Consider the following 19482-nt stretch of genomic DNA (forward strand, 5'->3'; position numbering starts at 1 on the left):
CCCATCCTAAGTTAGGACGAGTTACTCATCCTAACTCGAGACGGGATTAATCCTAGCGTTTCCTAAAATCAGCGGCTGGCTATATATGCCGTGTGCACAGGATTGGCCAATAAGAAACATGGTGATTGTAACCACAGACTTGGGGACATAATTACCATATTCACATTTTCTAAATAATCTGCACATCACAAAGCGACAAGCAATCTAACAATAAAAGATACATTATCAGAGCTGATATTTTTTAATAGCTGTCACACAGAGACTTCTGCTTGACATGATTTATTTTCTAATCAAAAATTTCCGGGGTACCAGTCAAGTATTTAGCTGGTAATCAAGTATTATTGACAAACAAGCTATTACAATCAATGTTTTATAAAAGACCTTATGCACATGACGTCGCCATGTAGAGATCAAACGGAGGCTGGTGATTAGCGATTTGATTGTTTCATTACCCGTAAGATGGCGGATGGATGACGTCAATGCATAAGGTCTATACCTGACCCAGAAGCCAAGTCTGAATCAAGTGACTTACATGTACTACGGCTATGGCTGATGGCTCCAATGACAATATTGAAGCACAGGACTTTTCAGCAATAGCCACCGATGAAGCCATTATAATTCAGTCAATGGCTTCTGACCAAATTAACACAAAACCAACGGGAGTATTCTAGAACAACAGGTGGCAGCAGACTAGCCAGATGCACCCATTGTTCTTAAACATGGCAAGTCTTTAAACTATTTCCCATCGCGTAAGCTACCCCCTTTTAGAACTAATGTTAGTCATTGTTTCAATGATTCAATGAATAAAATTTGTCACCCATAAATGGATTTTTATTTCATTATTGTACAATTTATTGAGGGTTGTTGCATTTTAAAAAGCAATCGTCACCCCATGAAAAGCATGAATCTTCAAGTGGGAAAAACCCCCAAAACAAAATCAAAAGACAAAGTAGTTTTAATACTTCAGAAATAACAACTTAATTTTGAGCCTTCACCAATAAACTAATCATAACTAGGAATAGATCATGTAGATCAATGACTAATTGTTGCAATTGACTGAGCCACCTACGGCATCTTATGATGAGTATGTCAATCATTGCGCATCTTCAAAATATCTTGAGCAATGTTGCAAGCCAAAATGTGTTGACCTTGGAAAAAAAATAATCCAGACGCACTCCAACGAAGAAGAAAAAAAGGAGAAAAAAAAGAGCAAAATTTCATAAAGCCTGCAAGCAAAAAATCTTGCTAAGCACAGAAAAATCTTGCTTAACAGAAACTGGTTACCAGCCAAAACTCCATTAAGTTTGCATTATTGCAACTGGTGATCCACTTATTGTATGCTTAACACAGAAATTCACAAAGCAGTATGTTTTGCTTAATAGCTTTAAGAAATAGGGCCCAGGATAGATTGATATGGTTATACATGATAGTATCTGCCTATTTTCAAATGCAAGTAAAGCAGCCTACATCTAACGCCTACTTGTGGTATGAGGTGGCACAAAAATTTGTATAGACCGTATTGAATATCCCCTTTTTTGCTATGAAAGTCGCCATCTTGTAGGGCAAACCGTATGTGCGTCCAAACGCATACATGTACATCAAAGAAGCACGCAGCGCGCAGCATTCCCGGTTTGATTTCTACGGCACACGCGCACAGACGCCATCTTGTAGGTCAGATATTTGAACGGTGATGTCATATTCAACAGGTCTATACCAACTTTCAAGTGTAAAGCAACAATTTTAGTTTTCACTGCATGGTTAGTTGGAATTGTAAAAAACTTAGAAGTGTAAAATCCTAGTCTATTCTATGTTGCGAGGCTAAAACAAGGAGTAATTACGCGCCACGGTTCTGTAAGTCTTTGACTTTGTAGATGCGAACCAACCAATGTTCTGTAGTGTAGGCTTCTTCTAGAACATCTAATTCAAAATCTTTGTTGCCGATCTCTGCGTTGCGGACACGGTCGTATCCTGTTGGCTTGCCTGAAATACAAAAAACAACACATCTGTAATTTTGGAAACTTACTTGTGCATCTATACACTTATGAGTTTCAATTTAATAAACAAACCGGACCTGCAGGAGAATCCAAAATTGAGGAAGATTGTTAAATGACGAAGTGAAATAAATGTTTGTGTTTGGATGACGTGCCTAGTTTCTAGGCAGCCCAAACTAAAAAAACACCATCCTGACATTTTTTGTTACCTTTTGATATGAAGAATATGGTCACATCTCAAACACTTATTCAGTTGTAATTTCTCTACAGTTCTGAGTTTTCAGTTGAAGCTACGATACACAGTTTAAATTTGATTCATATAACAGCCTTGCCTGCCAGGGAATGGCCCCGAATGTAGAGTGTCATTTTCTATCAATTGTGGAATGTATCAGACAACATCTAAAATTCTATGCATGCTGCAAGTACTTAAGTTAAGATATGACTGAAGTTACTATAGCGAGGTTGAAAATCAGACCTTGTCATGGCACTGTGAAAGTGCTAAAGGCCCGGAGTGTTACTCGCATTTGTGGGGTCTTCCAGGTGTTCCTAGTTTGATTGGCTAAATATTGCGCCATGGCATTTTGTAAACCATTCCATGGTGTTATGTAAAGAAATAGGTCTCTTGTTTCACCGTCCACAATACCTTTCAGGCAATTACTCATTACTGAAGCGCCTTGAGTGTCACTGAGTGACTGATATGAGCGCTTTATAAGAAGCTACTTTTATTTATTATATCATGTACTAATAAATTACTGTTTACCCAACCTCACCACCCTTGATGTTGTCCTTTGTGTTTCCATCCTCTTGCTTGTGGTCAAGCCAGTCCCTTCCCTTCAACCCCCCCTTTTTTTGTCCCCCTATTCATTGTTTACCCCCCTGCTTTTTTATGTATGCTTTCTAACCCCATTCATGTATTTCCACTTCACTGCTTATGTTTCACTTAGTTACCTGTTCATGTTTGTTGTGTTGTCATTTAGCCTTCGAGAAAGACTCTGCTAGGGTCGAAACGTCAGGCCATTAACTATTTTTTGCATTTATACTCTCGGTCCATTTGGTTGGTAAGTTGTTTGCAACAGCTAATTCTATTTTCTCATTATTTATTATAGAGTGAAACCTACCTGATTCTGTGTAGACTTTTCCAAAGCGATAGTAGCACATTTTATACATGAGGCAGTTGAGCAGTGTGGGTGAGCCTTCTCTATCGACACGGAACTCTCCTTGTGGTGTGTAGTAGTCAGTCTCTTTGATGTGACGTCCTGTGTCTGTGCTGCCACCAATACGCACCATCCATAGGAACTTGTTAATATCTGAAATACGGCAAACAATACCCATCATTGATAGTCATTAGCAAGGCTTAGTTGCACATTCCGGAGAAAAAAGTGAACGTGCTGGGTGACGTCGCCGCTTTGGGTTTATTGCATGCTCCATCTGACGTCTGCGCGCACGTACGTACTTGATGTGAAAGATGCTAGCTTCACGTAAGCAAGAAATGACACAATTTCCTGACGTTCACAATCACGCTAAATATGCAGCTAAACCTCCCTCTTATTACAGGACACAATATCCTGGCTCGGAATACCCACTGGACCACACACTAACCTGTCGACTCCCAAAATGGCAAGCGTGACATGGTCACTGTACGTGTCATGCGTGTCATGCGTGTCATGCGTGTCATGCGTGTCATGCGTGCAAGGGGTCAATAAGTATGCACAATGCTATGTAGAAGCAGAACTAATGCGCTTTCTCTTAAAACTTAGCCCCTATAAACTAATGTGTGGCTTAAAGGTCTTTCTATACTTACCATCTGAAGAGTAACCAGTCAGGCCACCAAATATAACCAGCACGTAGTTCACGTCAAGCTCTCTCATTATCTCATATGCTTTATCCTCTGTAGAGGCCATAGCCTGAAATGCATCAACAAAATTATTCAGAAATTATACTTTAAACCTCAATAAAACTACACTAATAAAGATCATATAACTCAGAATATCAAACACTTTCGATCTTGGCTGCCTTGCATGCCTGCTTCTCGAACACGTTGCCGCGTTCTTCTCATTTCAGCTCTTAGCTGCGAGTGATAAGCATAAGGATGATAAGCCCCCCAAATAATTATTATAATATAGTATGTCTGCGATTTATGCTGCAACCGAATAAATCAACATATTGAAAGGCCAGGAAATGCACGAAGTCATTTTCTATCAAACAGACTGTTAATTGTGGAATATATCAGACAATTTTTACAATTCTTTGCATGACGCAAGAACCAAGTTAAGATATGACTGAAGTTACTATAGCGAGGTTGAAAATCAGACCTTGTCATGGCACTGTGAAAGTGCTACAGGCCCGGAGTGTTACTCGCATTTATTGACGTACACAAACATATAAACAATACAAACAAATAAGCACTTATCAAAAACGCAATCAGAAATGCAACGTAGGAACTTGTGACTGTCTCGGACAGTTATTATACATTGAAATACCAGAGCAATAACAAAAAGTTTATCATTTATTGGCTGTCGTCAGTAAAATTGAATTGGCTGCTACAGCTACAGCTATGACTAATGGGTGTCCAATACTTCCAACACTTGATGGCACCAAAATATAGCTTCAGCCATACATGTAGATGTAGCCGCTAATTCGGACACAGCCCAACATACAATGTAGATGAAGAAAATTGCAAATGTGTAATTTACCTGTCCAACACGTGATATATGCGTATTGTTCCAAGTGTTGTTATCCACTAGGATGGTTCTGTTAGCCATGGCCGTTATCTGATACCCATAATCCCACCATGACATCACTTTGGCGTCCTGCAATAACCATCAAATTCACATCAATATAATTCATGTGGTTATACATGTACATGTTCTATTCTTCACGATATCATAATAATAAGACATTTGTAAAGCGCCTAATGCAAAAGGGTCTAAGCGCATAAAAGAAACAATAAAATGAACAATTAGAGAAAGGTACAAGATACAAATAGGCAAATTTATCTTAAAGAGGCTTGCAGTAACAGCATGTGAATAACCCTTTTTGAGTAGAGTTGATTCTGAAAAGAATCTGTGGTTAACTACTCACTGTTTCGATACTGAAAAAGAGATATTCACATGGTGTTTACTTCAAGTAACCCAGCTGATTTTATTTCATGAGGGAGACGGTTCCAAAGGTGTGGGACACATTCCCCAGCAGCAGAATGCACCTTTAGAACTGCTAAGAGATTACTGTCTGAACCAGTGATAGTTTCATTCTGACGAGTGGCACTACTTGACTTTTCTCAGTGGGATTTTTTTTAACACTGCATCGCAGTTACATCTGTGAATGGGTGCAGTTTACATTAATGGACCCTTCCCATGAAATATGCTATTTACATTCCGGCATATGTACAGACCCTGTTTGTTGTCAAACGCCATAGAGCTGTGCACTAAGCAGACGTGAAATCACGTCTGTGCGACGCACCCATTAACCCGTGTACAAAACACGCGATGTTCCCTCAATTTGCCAACCAAAACGTTAGTGCGCACGCGCTTTGTGCAATTTACATATTTCATGGGAAGGGTCTAATGTCTGTGATACAAACGCAAGAATAACATCGAAACTACTTTAATTGAGTGGTCACCTCTTCAGTGTTGTGTCTGAGCCAGTAGTAAGCCTCACGGAAGTCATCAAAGATGATCCTGCCTCCGTCTCCGGCCCTGGCTGATAGGACGATGGATGGAGAGGAGTACGCTTCAGATGTTACCCAAGTACAATGGAAGGTGTAGGTGATTAAGAACATTGTCATCATTAGAACCACAGCCGTCGCAACCTGTAAAGAAAAATCAAGTAGGATAAGTTATGAATCCTAACCCAGGATTACCTGCGACGACCTGTCGCTGGTTTAAATGTATCCCTTAATAAGTTAAAGACTACACGGCCACAGTTTTCAGAATGGGAAATAGGACTCTTGAGAAGGCTATTGCAGGTTTTTTTGTTATTTGGGGGGGGGGGGGGGGTGGGGAGGAAACAATTACCGAATTAGCATGCACATATAAATTTATCAGCAAAATAAATGGTGCATAAAGAAGGTAGTAGGTAATTTTTCTAATTTATTTGTGTAAAAGCAAATTTGGAAAACCGACTAAAATAGGAAGAAAATCATGCCGTTTTTTTTAAACGTTTTGTCATTTGTATTGACTTCCAGTTGGCTTATAAATTTTCTCTTCAGGCAGTGACTTAACAGAATAGGGAAACAATAAACTAGCCAGGTTACTCAGTGAGCATTTTGAATGGTTTTCTGGTTTTTAACTGCAAAAAATCCCACTATGAATCAAATATATTGACTGTATGACTAACCTCGTTCTTGATGGGGTAGTTGGATGCTTCTGCTTTCTTGGACTTCTTATCGCTCTTGTTGATGTCTAGATTCTTGACGTAGGTGGTCAAGATGGAGGAGATGCCAATGCCTGACAGGATACACATGACTGGAGCTAGGACCAACATCAGACGTACCATCACACCCTACGCATCATCAATAGAGCGGATTAATATTCATATCAGGTTTACAGTTTATAGGATTTGAGGCATTGCATGGTGAGGTATCAACCTATACTTGGTTTGCGGTAATACAGTGTGTGTAACTACTTGCCAGGTAGAGTTTGTTCTTAGAGAACTGTCTTTTTTTATTCTACTACCGCGGAGTAGATTTATCGGATGTTCAGGAGACTTCTCAGTTCTGAAAAGAACTGTCTCGCTTTTTAACTACTATCCAGGCGGAAGGTATAAAAAATTGGCCGGAACTACTACTTTAGCTTATAACAGGAATGGGGGATCATAATTAACTTCACAACCGCGGAGTGAGTTCTAGAATTGGTCTCAACATTTCGACTAGCTTACTCTAGTCATTGTCAGGAGAGGTTAATAGTTGGTTTTGAAATTTTATCATTTCATTTCAGATATCAAATAATAAACCACAAGGGAAACTGATAGGGGAAGTCTTCAATAATCTGGGGTTGAACAAAGAAACTACAGCAGAACTGACTAGAGCAGGATTTGAACCAACGACCTGCGGAAACATGCTGGCGCTCTACAAACTAAGCTGACGATCTAGCCCTATGCAGGAGGTGCCAGTCAGAAGTCATTTATTATCTTTTTACAAAACAACATTACTTCAAAGTGAAATAATTCGCAAGATGCTTTTCACTATTGAAAGCTGCTGTAGGCTTTCTACCAAAATATTTTATTGCCATTTACTGTTAAAAGTAATTTCAATTGTATACCTTCCCTCAAGCCCACACTCTGTTGATCAGAAACACCACAGCTTAAGACCAGTACGCTTAACCACTCGGCTAAGAAAAGCCATACTTTCATGCAAAGCTTCAAATCTGTTCTTTTAACTACCAAATTTTATTACTACAATTTTTTGAACCAACAGACACCATGAAATAAATCTTACCGAGAAGTAGAGACTAGTAACTCCATACAGTATGATGAAGATGTTAGCGTCAGTCAGCTTAGAGAAGCAGTAGTACATACCAACTAATGAAAACAGGAAATACACATGGTTTATCACATGGATCATAACCATCAAGGGAGCAAGCTATTTGTGTATATAGTTCGTCATAATTTGGCCCAAGTATATCTCCAAGACCTAGTAGCCCTTTGTTCATCTTCACTATCATTAGCTACCCGACAACTTCACTCTTTTTCCATCGCTCATTTCCAGCTTTCCCCGGGACCCCGCATCATGACACACTCTGGCGATCATGCTTTCTCAGTCATAGCTCCAACACTTTGAAACAAGCTACTCATCCACATTCAAGCGGCACCTACATTGGACACTTTTAAAACATTACTTGAAACCCATCTGTTTGTTAATCTGAATAGTCTGGTTATGGCTTTTGAAAACATAAGTATTAAGCGCTCTATACATGCTGTACATATTAAATAAGGCGTAGTGACAAACCTGAAGGGCCAGTTAAAGACACTGGACACTATTGGTAATCGTCAAAGACCAGTCTTGTTACTTGGTGTATCTCAACATATTCACAAAATAACAAACCTGTGAAAATTTGAACTCAACTGGTCGTTGAAGTTGCGAGATAATAATGGAAGAAAAAACACCCTTGTCACACGAAGTTGTGTGCTTTCAGATGTTTGATTTCGGGACCTCCAAATCTAAATCTGAGGTCTCGAAATCAAATTAAAATATTTTAATGGAAAATTACTTCTTTCTCAATAACTATATTACTTCAGAGGGGGCCGCTTCTCACAATGTTTTATACTATCAACAGCCCCCCATTACTCGTTATCAAGTAAGTTTTTATGCTAACAATTATTTTGAGTAATTATCAATAGTGTCCAGTGCCTTTTAATGACAAGCTAAAAAGTCACTTAAAAAGTTAAAGGGCAAACCCTGCTATAGAAGTTTTGTGTGTAAATGCTATATCAAATTCTATATTGAATTCTGTAACTATAGTAATAAAACAATTTTTGTTTGTCAATAATTACAAATCATGTGTAATGTTTCACAAAGTATAAATCTACAGGTGGCACTACAATTTCACAGGAAAATTTCAAAGGAAAACCCTGAAAAGTTTGGTTTGAAATACTCACCAGGGAACATGAAAACATGCATCTGTAGATCAAAGTAGAATGAACTCCATGTAGTAGGCTGATGCTCAGAGACGGATGCAATGATTGGGATGTTATTCTTAGCATATGAAGGATCCAACAGGGAATAGAAACGACCAGTCCATGGTGAGATCTCTGCAAGAGCAATGGCTCAGGAAAGTAACTTTGTAATACATGTATTCAAGATGGATTACTGGCTTGCTTTCAATCAAGCATCAAAATATCTAAACACTCAATACTTCCATTCCTGTCTGTTAGGCTAAAACATTCTTAAAACCATCTCAGGTCCTTCCTGAGTATGGTGACAGAACTATAATTTGATTTTAAAAGGCAATGTGTACCTTTGGTGTTTTGAAACGTTTGATTGTTTTACAATACAATAAAACTAGCATGTGAAAATTCCATTTAATTTTTTTTGGTGCATGGTGCATATTTAAGATTTCGCCCAAAAATCTGGAGCGTATACATGTATGTCCACGCAGCAAACTAACCATTTCAAATGACACAAATTTGAGATTTTAAATACAGCTATGCGATTAAGTTGCAAACATACATCGTTTAGAGATCTCAAGTGAAACAGGCTTAGGTGACATGCGGTAGGAATGTTATAAATAACTACAAAATAAGGTAAAGTGACTTTAAATTGTGTAAAATAAAAAAGAGCGATACAAAGAATTGGTTAAGAAAAACAAAATCCTTAATTTTTGTTGGAAGCTCTAAGACTCTAAAATCTCTGTGCAAAAGGATACTTCCTGTTGCCATGAGAACAGCCCCAACAGCTCCTACAGTCACACCAACAATGAGCATAACACTACGGAACAGGACATCAAAGTAATGCTGGCTGAGACGAGATCGTACATACTCCACGAAGGTCAGAATCTGACACAGTCCAAACACACCCAGGGCCTAAATGCAAGAGGGAATAGATAACACATTACACTACCTACATTTGGTAGCATTACAGCAATATATGGAATTTGAGGAATTGTATGGCGAGGTATCAATTTATACATTTGGTTTGCGGTAACACCATGTGTATGTACACCATGTGTTTGTTTGCGTTTACACATTGTGTAATCTACCTACTGGGTAGATTTTGTTCTTTTAAGAACTTGTCTTGCCACGCATTATACTACTGCGGAGTTGATTTATCGGTATTCGGGAGACTTCTCTACTACCACGGAGTCAATTTTCTGAGACTTCTCTCAGGACTGAAAAAGAACTGTCCTGCTCTTTAACTTCTACCTGGGCAAAAGGTAGGAATTTTGCCGGGACTACTACCTTCGTTCAGTGGATCGAGGGAATCTTAACTAACTTCACTACCACCGAGTGAGATCTTAATTGGTCTCATTGTTTCGGCAAGCTTGCTCTAGTCATCATCATCGAACTTTGTCTCTCAAAAGAACATAATCTACCAAGCAAGTAGATATACACGTATGGTGTTACCTCAAACCAAACACATTATTACAGGGAGTTGACCAAGTGTTTGAAACCACAACTGCCCACAGAACCAACTTCGTACACACGTGTACTTTGTAGATGCTTTCACCAAACTACACATATTGCAGGCTGCTATAAATGGTATCTGGTATTTCAAACCACAGTAAATGACAGTGGATGATCGCCCTTGTTCAACCCCAAATCACTAAGTTTACTTACAGCCATGTGTTCACTTGACTGCACAGGTTGAAATCCAACAAATGATATCTGCATAGAGAGGATGGTCCCCAGGCAGTAGACAGTGTTGTAGACAACATAGATGCGATGGCTGAATCGACCGGTAACCATCAAGGCCAGTACATGCATTGGGATCAGATTGATGAGGAACACGTATCCACCCCAGGACGAAACCTAACCAGGAAGAAAAACAAATTCCTCGTCAATATTCTCTTGATTAACCCTCTCCTTTGGGTATAAACTTCCAGCAAAATTACCCCACTTTGAAACAAATAATACAACAAATGAACAAAAAGAATTTACAGAAAGCAATTATTAAGGAAAAAGATCATGTTTAAGTGCTTTAATTCTTTAAAATAAACAGAAAAATTGATGTGAGTTTGGTGATGGGGAGGTTATTCCACAGTCCTGGAGTGGCTAAAGGAAAGGATTTGTAGGCAGCAGATTGGAGAGATCTGCTGCTTGGTTTAATTTCAGCAAGATACTGAGAGAAGTGCAGCCCCAGTTTGACTGTGAAAAGTGAAACAAGATGCAAGGTATACTGGTGCATGTCCATTCAAGAATTTATTGGTCATACGCCCAGTATGTTGAATTGAATGCTGTCATCATACAAATGTGACACTAATAAATGGAAGCCCGGTTCATACTTCCTGCGAATGCGAATTTTGACGTCACAAATTCACAATGAATAGTTCACATGAGTTGAAATGTGCTGAACTCCTGCAAAAAGTTCACTGCGAAAAAATGTCCTGCGACTTCAAAACTTGTATGAACCAGGCTTTACTCTATTGTTGTAACATACTAACCATGTAGAAGTAGGCAAGAGCGCAGAGAGCTGCCCAAAACATGGATCCTGTCTTGACAGATTTGATCCACAGAGTGTAAGTCAGCAGCATACAGAAGATGGCTATACCCTCATTGTCATAGGAACCAGCCACTGAACGGGAGATATAACCAGGCACAATGGAGATCATTGCTGCGGCTACTAATCCAGCTCCAGTGTCCTAAAAAAATACAAACAACCACCATAATTAAGCCCTTGATAACAAGGTAATTCTATATCCAATTTGAGGCATTGCACCATAACAATAACAAAATAATAACCAGATTTGTATAGCGCCATTCTATCTAGATCATGGCGCTCAGCAACAACAAGGAATATAAGAAATAAAAACAAACATTTTAAATTCCAGACATGTTGAAAAAGAACCTTGATACTTCGCCATGGCATGTGTGGTCTCCGGTTCCAGTGGCTTCGCAGCTGTTTAAGCGACAAAGGCCTTGATGCAAGGCTACCATTGAGATATGGCCCTCATCATAGAAACATCATGCCAAGCTAGAATGGGTTACCAGCCTAAATACAGTGGGCCGATCTCGAAAGCCCGGTTTTCAGGCTTCAGGTCCGGCACCCTACAGTGTACCTTTCAAAATCACTGCTGAATCGATTGATTACCTATCAGCCTATAGGTTGTTTGCAAAATTCCGGACTAGTCTTGATCTTAAGGAATACAATACAGCCTTGACCCAATATGTGATGCTACTGTATCTATTGATTCCCCTAAGTTGATATAGAAAGGTTTGCGGTTACACCATGTAATGATAATCTCTTCAGAACCACCCCATCTCATTTAGAGATTACCATTAACCTTTCGAACGACCACATGAACTTTGTTTACAATAAGTGTGACCTTGTACATTCTTTGAGTATCCTGGCAGGCAAAACACTACACTGGTCATATGGGAAAGTTGACATTGTGTGTCATAATTTCCACATAAAACCAAGAGTTATGAAAGTAAAAGCTGGACAAGTTCTGAGATGTGACCCCTTTCATCATAGCAAAAGTTGATAAAAATTAGACAGTGCAATCTCCATAAAATAAGATTTCATGTTTTCTTCCATTAAGGTGTGTACAAATTGAGCTTGCAGGAAGTCCAGGCTCAGTGGCTCTTTTGTAAACATGTGATGTCACAGGTCACATCATCTGTTCATATTTCCACCATGCAAAGTTTCAAATCCTACTTACCTTAAGCTGCTTAGCGAGATGGTAGGTCACTAAGGTAGTCAGTGATGAGAAGAGGGGAGCCAGGAACACACAGACATTCCTGACATCAATGGACAGATGCAGGAAGTTCATTGCATGGTAGATGATTGCAGAGGTCACCATTAAACCTGAACAGGAATGTACAGACAAAGACGATTTATAAGCATGATGCTACTATTGCAATAGACCCTATGTACAACAGCAGCGCACATACAAACACAGGCAACTCCTGTCTGCCATTTTGGGCGTCAAGCAGGCAAAAAAAGAACAGACTCCGACACACCATGCAAAAGGAAGAAATGGTAGATGCGCATTGTTTGGATGTGCGTTAACACATGTACTATCATTTTGTGCACGTTTTTGACACACAAAATGGCAGAAAGCAGAGGCGTGTGCACGTGCACTGCAAAGGGTCTGTTGTGCCATAAAAAAAAATCCAACAAGGCTTGATTATAATTACAAAGCTCTCTACATTTAAACCCAAACTCAAATAAACTGGTAAAAGGTATTGATGATAAACTAATACCCCAGGCATAATAAGCTTGCAATGGGTTTGCAAGTAGTTTATGACGGATTTTGTGTGTTTTGTGGATCAGTATAATGCAGGATGGCCTAGTTTGAATGATGTTGAATGGTCAAACAGTAGGAGGGTTAACTGAGATTGGAACTGATATTTTGAATTGTAATCATATGAATATACATGTATAGTTGACTCCAACCCTGCACTAGGCCAATCAAATGTTTCATACCTGGGTAGATGGTTCCCCCAATGATACGCCCAAGAGGGTACCATGCCCGATCATCAAACCAGTTGTGAAACTTGTAGAAACCTTCCTCCGCTAAGAATCTTGTTGTCCGATAGTTGAAGTAAGGATCAAACTCATGGATGACACTTTCAAAGCGCAGCACGGAGAAAAGACGAGTTGAGAAAGCTGCAGGCAAAAAGCATGTAACAGGTAAATGTTTAAAATGAACACTTATCGTACAAATCAGGCACTTCTAGTTTGTATTGGAACTTTGCAAAGGGCACTGCAGCAAAAGCAAAAAGCACTACAGCATTTGCTGTGGGTGTCATGGGTTATTTTTCCTGGTGTAGTTTCGGCGACTATCACACTTACACTCGCCTATTGTATGTGCTGTTTTCAGTATTCAGTATGCGTTTTGTTAGATATATTAATCGTTTCACATGGTTATGTCATGCTGTCCTGTAATATCGTTGAAAAAGACTTCTAAATCACATAAAAAGTTAACAAGACAATGTTTTTTTCATGTCGTGTTCAAAATATAGTGCTGCCATTGGCGCACACGGACAGTCCATAGATATTCCACAGTGTAATACTTCAATTGACCATGTCGAGATTCATGCAATTGTATATTTTTATCCAGGTTACTGTTTTGCAACTTTTAAAACAGTTTGTTTTTTACATTGTAAATATTTGTCTCTCCATAACCAATTATTTTTTTTAATTTGTAATAGTGTGATTTTTTTTCTAATTTTAATCTTTGTATATTTTCCTGTAATTCGACCTCAGGTCACCATAGAAATAAACCAATATTGAATGAATGAATGAATGAATGTACTCACAGAGGATCATACAGAAAGTCAGTATGCAGAACTTGAGCAGGGTTTCTTGTTTCTCTAGGGACATACGCCCCAGCCATGATGGAGCCTTGTAAGCTGTGGTGGACTTCATGGCTGCTTATCCTGCAAAACAAATATACAGCATTTTCAACAGGGAAGCACTCTTTAGCAATTAAGATAAATTTGCAACTTACAACTTACATAAAAATGTATAAGTGATGGGATGTAGTCCTGACTTCCATGGAAAGGAAACCTCACCACTAACCCTCTTAGTGACGAAGTCAAGCGAAATACAAATCAAAGCGAAATTAAGTTGCACAGGAATTTCAAAGAAACAGTGTAAACAAAAAAGTATAATTTTGAAAGATAATTTGTTTTTAAATGCAACCATTATTTTCATTTTTAACTGAATCTGAATGTGATTCAGTTACAAAACAGTCCTAATACACTCAAGTGAGATAATCCTGTTGTTAAACAAACAGTGAAGAAGTTGTGGCAGGATGCAGCCAGTTTTCATTTACCATGTTTACTGAGACTGAAACAGTACAAATCAAGATCAAGCCTCAACCTCAGGAAGTTCAAGTCAATTTTGTTGGTTTGGGTGTTTTGACTTTTGGAATGTATTCTCAAACTCAAGAAGAGAAGCAATTGCAGCTACAAAGAAAGTATGAACACTTTCAAGGGACATGAGGACAAATTCCTTAAAGCCATTATACACTTTCGGTAAACAGTATTGTCCATGTCCCACACTTCGTGTATCACAACTTATATATAAAACAACAAACCTGTGAAAATTTAGGCTCAATCGGTCATCGGAGTCTGGAGAAAATAACGGGAAAACCCACTCTTGTTTTCGCGCGTGTCATGACATGTATTTAAAATAAATCCGTAATTCTCGCTAACGAGAAATTATATTGTTTTACAGTTTTCTCAAAAAGTAAAGCATTTCATGGACTAATATTTCAAGAGAAGTCTTTCACCATATACCTTCTGTAAACCCTGTAAATTATTTGTAAATCTGTGAACTTTTTTTTTTTTTTTCTGTACAGAAAGAGTCCAATGGCTTTAAGAATGTTGGGGGGGGGGGCTTTTATAGGAATTCCTTTTATAGTACCCATTACCTCAATGAGATATCCCTTTTTGTAAATGAGTGAAAAAGTGGTAGCGCCATACGGAAAGTTATCCAGCAGGGCAGGACCACCGTCTCCTCCCATGATGTGTGATGGCATCGGTGGGTTTAATTCAAGTAAGTTCAAGTAAAGTTCACCCAGCCAGATGAAAATCAAGAAAAGGTTGAGATCATTCCCAATGATAAAATAAAAATAAACAGACTAGCACTGTCCAACAATCCAAGACTTAAGAGCGAACTTACTGAATTATATTTACTACATCCATGTAATCATGGAAGTAGAAATCTGCAATGAATGCTTGACTCAACTCTAGCATGTCTAGTGACACCAGCTAGGTAAAGTGGCCGGAAAGACCGAAAAGTGGGATGGGTAGGGAAAGAGAGAAAACAGGTCGGGTTGTCTTTTTAATATAATGCACTGCGGGTCTGCACTCTGCACTGCCACTGTGACTGTCAGGTCAGTGTCGGCCGAAAAGAAATGCGAAGAAATTTGTTCTACAAACACGACAAATTCATTATTAAATATTATCTTTTATTAAACTAAAAATACACTCAAATGAGTATTTGACAAGCACTGCAATATCTGACAGAAATACTTACCTACTGTTCCTAAATTGTAGAATTTCTAAACAAGTTAAATCAATCCACCTGTTGTGGGACACGCCGCTATTTTGTGTAAACGTGGACGATCCACAGACAACCGTCGGTACCCGCTATTTGTGCCTACAAGCAGGAACCAGCTAAAACATTTATCAACAGAGGGCGCTATTTAAAATCCCAGGAATAAAATATTGTTTTTTATTGAAAATTGATAATTGGCGATCAGAAGCTGATGTTCCTCAATATCAATGGCAAAATATTACTAAAACATGCAAAACAATAACCAAAACAGAAAAATGAATGTTACATAGTTCAAAAACCTTCACAACTATTAAAACATTATATGAGAGCAAAGTATGAACCAATAATTTATACGCCTTTTCATGGGCAGCCGCAGGGGCTGGGGAAGGGTAATAGGGGGGGGGAGGGTGAGGGGGGCGGGGGGGGGGGGGCTTGATGGAAGAGTAGGCACATTAATTAATATTATTGTATAACGTTTCTGAGTAAATAATTGTTTTATTTATTTACAAGTGACCCTATCTCAAGTTATAAATTTCTATCAGTTTGACATTGAAATGGCCTCCCCATATTGTTGTAGGGTGCAGCCTGAGAAAGATAATGGACCCTTCCAACATTGAAACCTCTTTGCGCTCATAGGGTAGGGCATGCTCAATACAACTAGTGGTTAGTACCCACTGTCACCTCACAATAGACCTTTATACCAAACTGAGGCTGGAAGAACAAAATAGTCTGGTCCTTATTTGCAAAACGATTATTAGCATTCATTATTGTTATTCGATACTAGGTACATGACCAAGATGGAGGCAGCATGATAAAGGACTAAATATATGACTTAAAGGAAGAATTGTGACAGTTCAATAAGAAGGCACTGTATTTCAACTGAAACTTTCATCTTTCTTGATAATTGTGCCAATAAATCAATATTACGCTGACAAAAAACAATCAATGACCAAATCTTTAAGTATAAAGACCACCTTTAGGCTTCATACATATCATTTAATTAGACATTTCAAACAGTACCAAATGACTTTCCCCTGCACTCTGTTTGACTAATGAACTACAAATAGGTAAATTAAGAAATGGGAACCACACACTTTTAAAAAGGATTGCCCTAAACACATTTTACGGCTCATAAAATATATACAAGAACAGAGGCAGGAAGCTTACTAGCATAACTGACAAACATGTCTGATGAAAAAATGCAACAACGGCTGCAAGACTATTCCTTTTTTCTGCATAATAATTCTTGAATAAATAGCACCCTCCACTATAAATGTAGCCTTTTCTGTAGCATCTGAAAGCAAACAAGTTTGTGAAACAAGGGTGTTTTTTCCTTTATTATTCTCTTGCAACTTCGATGACCAGTTTTCACAGATTTGTTCATTATGCATTTGTTTGTATACACCAAGTGAGGATACAGGTCTTTGACATTACCAATGTTATCTGCACTCTGTATGCTTTATAGCATTTTGGTTGAATATACACCTCATAAAGAGAGATTTGTTTCACAAACCTACCCCTACCAAATAAAAAACCAACAGTTACACATGTTGGCATTAAAATGTAATCATACTTTACTACCATTCAGACTTCACATTATAGAAGTAAACAATAAACTTTGTGGGTTCGAATCCCACCCAAATAATATGCCTTTGATTTTGTTCACAGAACTCGGGTAAGTACTGAGTATACAGTGCTAACACACATCAATGTATATGGGTAAAAACCAAATTAATATTCTTTATCCCGATGCAAATTTAACATTGTAAAACTTTAAAGGCAGTGGAAACTATTGGTAATTACTCAAAATAATGGGTGTTTCTGGTTAGTTGCAGATTGAGCCAATTTGCCCTGTTAAAACCACCAAGGCGTTGGGTCTCATAATTAAAACATAGCTCTACTTTATTTGTGGAAATAATGATTCGTTTGAGCCACAATTGGAAGCATTTTGTGGTTAAATACAAATGATTTAACACAGCATTGTTGAGTGATTAAAATTCATTATTTTCACATCATCAAATAATTTGTAAAAGTGTATACAAAAATATATCATTGTAAAAACCCTAAACTATTTCCAACAATTCTAAAGAAGAAAACTAGTACTTAAATAATTGAAGAATACACTTGTCACCATCGTCACAAGTGAACCAAGTGACTCATGACTTTGTTTGGTCCCGTCTTGTCCTGTACTTTAATGTACAATGTATGTCTTTTTTTTGTCTGTCCGTTCATAGGCTGGGGAACAAAAGCTGTGCTTCTCCCCGGACCTAAATGTTGCATCACTTTTATATTTACTATCATTTTGACCATATTTTAGCACTCTGTATTAAACACTATGTATGCTTTTTGCAACATTAAATAAACGTATACGTATCTATCTCTCCCCAACCCCAAGAGACTTGTGACTTGGACTCAGACTTGAACCAAGTGACTTGTGACATGGACTTCCACCAAGACCCAAGTGACTTGAACAAAGTGGCTGGTGTCTTGGTCTTCAAGTGGACCCAAGCGACTCATGACTTAGACTCCAACATGACCCAAGTGACTTGTCACTATTGGACATGAACCTAGTTGACTCATGACTTTGACTCAGACTCAAACTAAGTGGCTCTTGACTTACACTTCCACCAGGACCAAAGTGACAGGTGGCTTTGTCTCCCATCAGGACCAACATGATTTGTGATTTTGACTGAGACTTGAACCAAGTAACTCACGACTAGTCTAAGGGTGTATGTACTTTTTGTAGGACAAAAATCACAATGTCCACAGATTTACACTAAACTAACACAGTTTGAAGATAATGATAGTAGAAAGCTTCCCTGAAAATATTACATGCTGAGGTGCTGTAATTTTTGGGAAATGAGTACTACATGTCATGAAAATAATTTTTGTCTCATAAGACGAAAATTACTTGAAGCATTTACAAACGTATTTTCATTACATTGTTTTACTCATTTCTCAAAAACTACAGCACCTCAGTAAGTAATATTTGAAGGGAAGCTTTCCACTATCATTATCTTCAAACCCTGTAAGTTTAATGTAAATCTATGGAAATTTTGTAAAAGTACCCAAATCCTTTAAGACGTCAATCATGTGACTTAGACTTCAACAAACCAAAGCGAAAGAAGATTCCAAGTGAAAGGAGATTCAGACTCAAAATTAAACTAATCTAATAAAAACGTGCACATAAAAAATATAGCAATGTATTTTGATTACAGTACTTTTTAATCCAGTTCAATCCAGCTCATCTGAACTGCGAGCCATCTTTTGCAATCGCATACACTTGACAATTTCTCGGAGTATTTGAACAAAACGCCAGACATCTTCGAACTTTGAATAAAGTGGGGTAGGAGCAATGCGGATGACGTTGGGTTTTCTTTCATCACACTGGAAGGAAAATGAAATTATCAGTAAATTCTGTTTTGATTTACATTAAACTTACACAGTTTGATGATAATGATTCTAGAAGGCTTCCCTTAAAATATTACTGTAGTTTTTGAGACACGATTAAACAGTGTCACGAAAACACGTTCTACATGCCAAGATAATTTTCGTTACTTGTTTTACTCATTTACATTCTCCAAAATTACAGCACCTCAGTAAGTAATATTTTAAGGGAAGCTTTCTACCATCATTATCTTTAAACCGTGTAAGGTAAATGTAAATCTGTAAACATTGTGTTTTGTGTCCTACAACATGTACAAAAAGTACCCAGACCCTTTAAGAGAAGTGTTATTTATTTATTTTATATTGAAACTTTGGACACAACTCTTTGTTAGCAGGGGCAAAAGTTCAGAAAAACTGTCATCAAAGCGATGTGCCCTCCAT

General features: G+C 38.2%; 2 protein-coding genes across 3 annotated transcripts in view; both read right to left on the reverse strand.

Moving 5' to 3' along the window:
- Positions 1-272: 272 nt before the first annotated feature.
- LOC139949644 (dolichyl-diphosphooligosaccharide--protein glycosyltransferase subunit STT3A) lies at positions 273-15757 on the reverse strand. The gene is made up of 15 exons (XM_071948097.1): positions 15634-15757; positions 13908-14027; positions 13072-13254; positions 12305-12450; positions 11087-11284; positions 10263-10454; positions 9353-9509; positions 8586-8738; positions 7426-7508; positions 6327-6491; positions 5611-5799; positions 4685-4801; positions 3793-3895; positions 3110-3298; positions 273-1980 (listed from the first exon to the last, which is right to left on the reverse strand). Exons 2-15 carry the CDS (start codon positions 14014-14016, stop codon positions 1835-1837), a joined length of 2130 nt encoding a protein of 709 aa, XP_071804198.1. The 5' UTR covers positions 14017-14027; positions 15634-15757; the 3' UTR covers positions 273-1834.
- Positions 15758-16127: 370 nt separating this feature from the next.
- LOC139950029 (kynureninase-like) overlaps positions 16128-19482 on the reverse strand; it is a 28369-nt gene continuing 25014 nt past the window's right edge. For both annotated transcript variants that reach the window (XM_071948660.1, XM_071948661.1), the window contains exon 15: positions 16128-19041. In XM_071948660.1, the coding sequence (XP_071804761.1) occupies positions 18889-19041 (153 nt within the window). In that variant the 3' untranslated portion in view covers positions 16128-18888. The remainder of the gene's footprint in view (positions 19042-19482) is intronic.

This window comes from Asterias amurensis, chromosome 17 (assembly GCF_032118995.1).
Source record: "Asterias amurensis chromosome 17, ASM3211899v1".
Taxonomy (NCBI): Eukaryota; Metazoa; Echinodermata; class Asteroidea; order Forcipulatida; family Asteriidae; genus Asterias; species Asterias amurensis.